This window comes from Galendromus occidentalis, unplaced genomic scaffold (assembly GCF_000255335.2).
Source record: "Galendromus occidentalis unplaced genomic scaffold, Mocc_1.1 scf7180000077494, whole genome shotgun sequence".
NCBI lineage: Eukaryota > Metazoa > Arthropoda > Arachnida > Mesostigmata > Phytoseiidae > Galendromus > Galendromus occidentalis.
Genome location: NW_003805482.1, coordinates 44,149 through 51,883, shown reverse-complemented (window position 1 = coordinate 51,883; position 7,735 = coordinate 44,149). Strand labels below are relative to the sequence as shown.

Genomic DNA, 7,735 nt, shown 5'->3' with positions numbered 1-7,735 from the left:
AGCTTTTGGACTCCAGCCAAAGCGAGAGGGTTTCGATCGATCGGCCGTAGCACATCGGATGACCTTTTCTCTCTCTTCCGTGCTTCGAGGAAAAAACAACTTCTATTCAGCTCTGTCATTCATCCTTCAGGTCTTCTGTTCCGATATACTCCAGAGCCGAACGAAGGGAGAACTTGAAGACAAGTCTTTCGCTTCCACAGCGATATTTTGTTGGGGTACATTGCACGTCTTGATTCCGCCGTCGACTGTCGATGAGACAAGCGCGCCCTGTTGGGCGGCATCTTAAAATAGTCCATCGAATAAATAGAATAGCCAACAGCGTAGGAATACTATAATCTTTGAGAGCTCTTCTGACTTGCGGTCAGCGTGGGCCGCGCCGCTGGTCTTCGATTTGCGACTCTCATTGACGCATCCGGAGCGCAACGACGACATCTATCTAGACGGAAGGGATTCGCCGGATAGGGAAAAAAAGCGGTAGCGTCGTGTTTTGCTACCTTCGACGGCTAACCGAGGATGAGCGAAACCCGAGAGGTGTCCGTAGCTTTGTCTGGTCGCAAGGACCGGTGTATGAGATACGCAGTTCATTCAAGAGCGCTCCGCATGGACCATCACAAAAACTACGAGGACGAATGAGTGAGTAAGAGATTAAGGTTTGTCGGTTTCATTTCAAAATGAGACTTGCCCTTAATATGGGAAGCCTCACCAGGTCATAGAAACGGAAACTATCTCGACTGTCTAAGCTCGGGCGGGCAGACGGCGGAACGAAGGAAAGGTAGATGAAAGAGCGACGAGAGAACTGTAGGGATGACGGATACTATCTTCGGGCCTGTGTCACTCTCAATGCTCGCCGGCTCTCTGCCACTCACTTTTTGTGACATCCGCGAATATAGTGAGCGGAAGTCGTCGAAGCGAGCCAAAGGATCTCGTACTTATCGGCGTCGATGAGCCACGATGCTCCGTCAGCTTGGAAGTGGAAGGAAACTTATTTTGGGGTAATAATAGAGCAATATCAATTGGAAGAGAATTCGAAGCGCACCTTACACTTCTGGGCAGATGCGAAAGAGGAGCACAACCGCCAGATCTAGCTGATTATGCTGCAATGATCTGTTTTATCACAATTGTTATTAGCGCCATCATAACCAACATGCTTGTCCCACAGAATTCGGCAGTCCAGGAAACTAAGGCTCGTTATTATGGGTTTAGTCTCTCAGGGAGCCTGAAAATCCATTCGTGGGATTATCTGGAAATCAAGAAGCAGCACTGTGTCTTGGAGCGTTCAGTCGACGGTGGATCTGTTTGATGCTGCTTCCATTGCTCGATGAAAAACTGCGATCCCTGCCTCTACGCTGCGCAGCCAGAAGGACAGAAGATGCCAAGCAGCGGAGACGCTTCGGAATTTGACCGAAATCTCACGTAGGCATGCGAGTAAGCGAGCCAAGTAACGAAAGTCACCGTCGACGTTCTTGTCGATTCTCTTTTTTTATTTATTTTGGAAGGCGTAAGAAGCTCTGTGCCGAATGACATCGCTTTTCACTCTTAGTATGGGCACATTCGTTTCCCATGGTAATCCTTTGCCGTTTCCTCTTCTTCTACTTCCTGATTGTACTCTCTGAATTTCAAATTTTCTGACATATCACGAGATCGCTGACGAAACTATCCAATGGGACACTTCAGAGGAATTATTGTTGACGCTCACCTGATCTCATCGCGGTGTGCGAAAAGACTACTGAGAAAAATGGAATGGAATCTTTGAAAACTCTCGAGCGACCGCTTGCTCTGGGCCGCGCAGGGCTGGGAAGTAGTTTCTTTCTTGGCAGCATCGAGCATCTGTCTCTGACGGCTTGCAGACAACACATTTCGGCTGTAACATCGGATCCCACGCTATTATGGCATCGAGAACATGTTTCAATAGGATCTGATTGATGCTAAGTGAGTGTGAATTGATGGATTGCTGACACACTGCACAGGCGAGGAACCACTGGGAGATGACGACAATCTTTTTATTGATCTTGGCATGCGACGTTGGACGAACATCCTTCTCGCGAATTATCTTTATTATATCAGAGCCGTCATTGTCTGACTATTCAGACTCGGGACTTTTTCGTCTTGATCTACGGAAAGTATCCCGCCCGGATTCCGAATGGTCCGCGATTCGTCGCACATCGCTCTCCGCATTCTATCCGTGGCCCCATCCATTGGCTGCGGTGAGCAGCTTTTTTTTGTCCGAACTGAACTGAAATCTCTCCTCGACGGCACTCGAGTCATCTTCATCGACCGGCAGCACACCCTTCGGACTGGCAGTTGAACTTTGAATTTGATCATACCTCGGTAGAATATGGTGCGGTCAGATCAAGTTCCCAGAGACCACGTCCATCTGGGGAGAGCTTCGGGGAGAGATGCTGATGTGGAGGAATAGAATTATGCTCTTAAAGAAAACGGGATCTCATGCGGTAGTGAGAACGATTCGCAGAAAATACATTCGTTTTTATTGGCTCTTATATGCATCTAGGATTCTTTTCCAGGATTGGCTCCACCACATCGCGAGCGCTCCATCTCCTGCGGGCTTTCTCCCGCTCTCAACTTTTCCTATCTACACCTTTTTACAAAATTCTTCGATTCCGTGTAAAGTTCAACATCGAAGAAATTGCTACATCATCCACTATATACAAGAGCCTCGATTTGTGCGACTGACCGGCTGAGCCTAGAGAACACGTTTGCGTGAATGGAACACTTGCTATCTCGATGCGGGGCTCAATCAATTTCTGTGTTGCGCTGCGTATCGGATGTTCAGGAGAATGACATAGCCTCATTTTTGTTACGCAGCGCTTATCGACACCCCGGCTATTCTATACACCGTCAACACAAATTCATGAGCTGCCGAAGTTACAGAACGCTCAAGAAAATTCAGTCTCGTCCTCGTTGCACCGAATGGAGAAAATGATAACAGAATGAGCACGGGTGGACAGATGGCTAGATGAGCAGACGTTTCTAGTCATTCTCCGGAAGAACGTCGGAACATCGTCTAGCGGGCTCGGCGGCATCTTTCCAAGAACAAAATGAGTCACCTTTTGCGTCTCTACAGGTCTGTCTTAGCAACATCCCGGCTGTGGAAAAAAAGAACGACGATGATTCGAAGTGACAAGAAAGTTATTTCGTCCATCGATGCCAATTTCAGTCACGAACTCTCTTCACCGATCATTCACTCATTCTCCATTCAACTCGTACAGCTGGGACCTTATGAGCGAGTTCCAGCGCACGGTATCAACCGAGCCCACACTTTGTCCAAAATCGAGCGTTCTCGCTCAGCTGATTTCTCACTGAGGCGTCCATCCACGGGCGATGCATTGATCAGGGTGAGCCTCGCTCATCGAGACCTCAGCGTCACCACGTTGAGGACCAACGCAAGGGTCTTAGGAACTCCATACGCCTAGGAATACCACTGATGGTTGCCGAAGGCAGCAGCGAGGACCGCTGCGGAACTTCTTTCACAATAGTCAGTCGTCCATCTCGTACCCATTGTTTGAAAGATGCGATGCTAGTCTCCGTTTATGCGGCTGGAATTCTGGCTCGTCATGCTTGCTTGCCCGTCTGCCTGCCCGCTTGCCTACCCCTCTGTCTGACCGTTTTTCGTCTGCCTGTGCGCGGTCTGTATGTTTCGTTTTCTCTTTCGCCACCAGCGACGCAAACGATGAGATCGCATCACTTTTCCATGGTTATATGTCTGTACCTCCTGAGTACATATCCCCCCGATCCCACCGTTGGGATGGCTCTCTTCTGCCCAGAGGGACCCATTTGAGATCCGCAACCCTCTCACCCCTGCTAATTGGACACCGATTGAGCGACGCGATTCGGAATTCACTTAATTGCTGCCTGGATGTTGTCAACAGCGTCGGTCGGAGACGTTCGGAGAGGGAAAGCAATTTTGCATATCCATTCTTCCGACTAACGAGCTGATAGAGGGAGTGAGGGAAGGCAAATATCCTCGGCCAAGCAGAGGAGAGGTAGGAGTAACAGAAGAAGGTTTCTCGAGCAAGCAAAACCCTCCCAGGATAGGTCAAGGAACCGGATGTCCATATTCGAAATCAAGGTGCCGCAACTTATTGGTGCCCTGCATGATTTGGCAAATTTCATATCGGCCAAACACTGTCCGGAAATGCGGAACACAATAAATTTCCAGAGCGGGTTGGGTTCATTGGAATTCTTCCGACTCCTCCTCCCGACTAGCCCAGGATCGAGCTAGGCAAGGAGATCATTCCAAAGGGAACGTGAAAAACAAATCCCGCAGCCTCCGCTTCACGACCACACGACAGCGGCTGCTGTGAAAGTAGCGGAGAATCTCGCTCGAGCCATCGTCACCACGAAGGTGCCTCGCACGGAGGAGCGCAACTTTTAGCGACGACTTGCTGAAAAGCGACGTATTGCATCACCGTGTGAAGCTGGGCATATCTGTTTCATGTTCTCCTCCCAGCGAATGTCACGAATAAATCAGTCGCATACGTCAGTTCCGCAGGCAGCGGCCGCGACACGAGTGCGCGGCGAAGCGCTGCTTTTTCGACCTTGCTGAATAGTCTCGCGAGAGACCTGCATGCGGGGGCGCCTGACACGGGAGGCTTCGACATGAGCCCATGTGGACAATTCAAGCGGCAGAGATGGGACGATGCTCCACGGAAAACGATTGAGCAGGCTCGAGCGTTCGATGCCTGGGAGCCCCGACGGGATTGGGATCGATTGCACGGAGGTCACGAAGCTCTTGCGTACCATTGCTCTGTTGCAAGGGCAGCAAGCGACGTGATTCCCACGTCGATCGAGGGCCGCCGCCAGGACTTCGACGCCCGGCGTATTCGTTCCTCGGCGTGCGTAGATGCGTATGATATTGCCAAGATTAAAGTAGGGAACGTCCAGCGAGTAAAATCCGATACCGTGAAAACATGGCAGCTCGGTAATGGCGGGAGCCAACGCTCACTGCCCGCAATTCGGCGGATGCCACCGCTCGTCGGAAAGCTAGAATGGACGTGGTCGGAGAAAGTGTCCTTGACTCGACATCGCCCCGATCGTCCCATATCGTAGATTAGCTCGCGCGAGCAAATTTCAGGAGGCGTCTTCTTCGACGGACCTAATTCCTGAAGTTCCGACGAAGGAGGATCAGGCTCGTACGGAGGGAGAATTCACGGATATAGTCGAATCTACGGAACTCACTGCGACGGTGGTAGCGACCGTGCTCGAATAAAATCATAACTTCCCATAATGCCCTAGATTTCCGTCTTAGAGGATGTGTCCGAGACCGACGAGACCGTTCCCAGACGAGTTCTCATCGAGGCCCTCGTGAATTATTTGTAGAGTGATAGAAATTGGAGGAAGTCGCTAGAGTTCCATATGAAACTTTGAGCGGTAGTGACGTCGTTCAATTACGGCGTACCCGGCGTCTGGAGCTGCCCCCCCCCCTCCCCCCACCCTCAGCATACATTTTCCTCCCGATGGAGAAGTCGTTTTCCATCGTGGTCGTCGATTCTATGTATCTACATTTGGCCCCGGGGCAGATGTGATGAAGTTCAGAACGTGCGAACGGAATGAATCAGCTCAGAGGAGAAGCGTCCGGGGAGAAGTTCTCGACGGATGATCGACATTTCCTCTTTCATGAGCTTTCTGAGATCGGAGCTCTTAATCTCTTTCCTGCATCGATGCTTGCATCAGAGATCAGAACGAAAGCAAGACGACACGATGAACGAAGTCATCAGATGCTCACCGAGGCGTAGCCACTTTCCTGGGAAACGTTGTCGTTGTCGTCTTCTGGTGTGGCTTCGATCGTTTCTTCGATCGAATCCAGTTTGAGGACGCGTGGTCTCCGGTAATTCGACGTTCCCGTAGACAGCATCTGCCTGCGTGCGTTCGTGTGACCGGTCAATAGACGAGCTCTCTGCGCGGCGATTTTCTCCCGACGGAACTCTTGCAGAGCCTCGCACAGTCTCTGCTGCAATTGGTCCTCCATCTGCGAGGCTTTCGAGCAGAGAACGGCGTGACAGCGGAGTTCTTGCTTGAGGTTCCGGGTGGTTTCGTGTCGGTACACCCAACAGAACATGCTTGGCTGTTGCGGTGACACGGCACAGAAGGTTATGCGTGACGCCCAGTACTCAGTGAGTCCGTGTTGCTCGGTCCAGGCTTTGATTCCCTGTCGAGTCAGGCTGACTTTCATCTGAGTGCTAACCTGCCGTCGGACGTGGTTGTTCCAGAGAGTATTGGCGGCGGATTCGATGTTTTTCGCCCAAGGCGTGATCACGTTTCCTAGGTAGATGCATTTGTACGATGGGTCGGCTTCGTTTATCGTCACCGACTTACTCCGGCCGAAAATCAGGTTCAGCATGCCGAAAGAAAGCTTCGGCAGGGCCACGTCGTCGTTTTGTGCGAGTAACATCTGAGAATGTGATCCGATCAAATTCGAAGGGAGCTTGTCACAAGACGCCTCGGTCTCTCACTCACTGAATTCCTCAGACGCTTCGGGTCTGTCTTCGCACCACAAAACTTCCCCCGAACGAAATCCGGGGCCGTTACGGGGGGTTGAAAATTATACCAGGGAATAGTAAGTTGGGTCGATATTGTCGCTGCTAAACTTGGGTATCCGGGAAATAATGTATTGGGAAGCCTTCGGAGTCCCTCTCGCGATGCTTCGGGAATAACGAGCTTCTGAGCTAATTCAAGCTCGGACTCCTTGACTCTCGTGTCCGTAGAATCCTTCCGTAGGTTCAAGTGTGTTGCGCTCCCTATTCCTCTCGGAAGTCTCGTCGGTTCTCTCGACGAACAAAGACTTTGACAACGAACTGTCACGCGCGCCTCATCGCAAACAAGCCACTCTGAAGCACTGACAATGTATTATGTGATCGTCGGCAGCAGGTAGACGGCATTCACATCTCGAGCTGTCGAGGGCACGCACGTACTAGTTTTTGCACTTGTCGCAGTATTCCGTGGACGCGGTGTTTAAGGCATTGAACGGTATCGATAAGAAACTGTCGCGTTCCTCAATTGGAGTATCTGAGTGGGACTTTCTTTTCAATCCTCAACATGGGTTTCGAGTTGTCTTCAACCTGCTGTCAGCAGATATCCTTGGGTCTGTCGTGATTTTGTCTCTGTCTCTCCTGAGCCTCCGATATCCTTTCGTCTGGGAAGTCTCTCGAATTGATTGCACACAGAATCAGATCGAGAAACATTCGATTCGATCGAAGAACGCAACGGCAGGTAAGCACACAACAATAACACCACCGAACGACGGCAGCAGCAGCGACTACACCACCACCACCACCAAGCAGCAGCATCGGCAACACTGGCACAGTCGGAGCAACGAGGTCCAGCTCAACCTCCTCTCCAGCTTCATGGCTTGGCGGCGGCTGCGGCGACGATCACTGCGGCGACGGCGCTTGTGGTAGCGGAGGGAGAGCGAGCGAGCATTTCTTGAGAGAAAGACTCCATGGATCTATCCGAGCAATCCCGCCGGCCGGCCGGCCAACCAGCAAGCGAGAGAAAGCGCAGAAGCCAACAAAATAAAGAGAAGAAGGTATCGTCGATCGCTGCGACCGCGTCATTTGATCGCGAAGCAACACGACTGCCGGTTCGCTCGCTGCATCAACGCCTTGACTGTGGCGATTTAGTCAATGATGACATTGATCCGCTCTGGCAGTGTCAAACGACGAATCTGGCATCGGGCGTTTCTTGGGCTCTTCTCTGATCTCCGACTGAGAGTCTGACC

At 51.2% G+C, this 7,735-nt stretch overlaps 1 protein-coding gene across 1 annotated transcript; it reads right to left on the bottom strand.

Moving 5' to 3' along the window:
* Positions 1–5,731: 5,731 nt before the first annotated feature.
* LOC100907038 (protein FAM43A) lies at positions 5,732–6,409 on the bottom strand. The gene has a single exon (XM_003746267.1). The coding sequence runs from the start codon at positions 6,407–6,409 to the stop codon at positions 5,732–5,734; it is 678 nt and encodes a 225-aa protein (XP_003746315.1).
* Between the last annotated feature and the right edge of the window lie 1,326 nt (positions 6,410–7,735).

What these genes read in the sequence shown, in the direction of transcription:
- LOC100907038 (XM_003746267.1), bottom strand. Translation starts at nt 6,409, where the DNA reads ATGTTACTCGCACAAAACGACGACGTGGCCCTGCCGAAGCTTTCTTTC.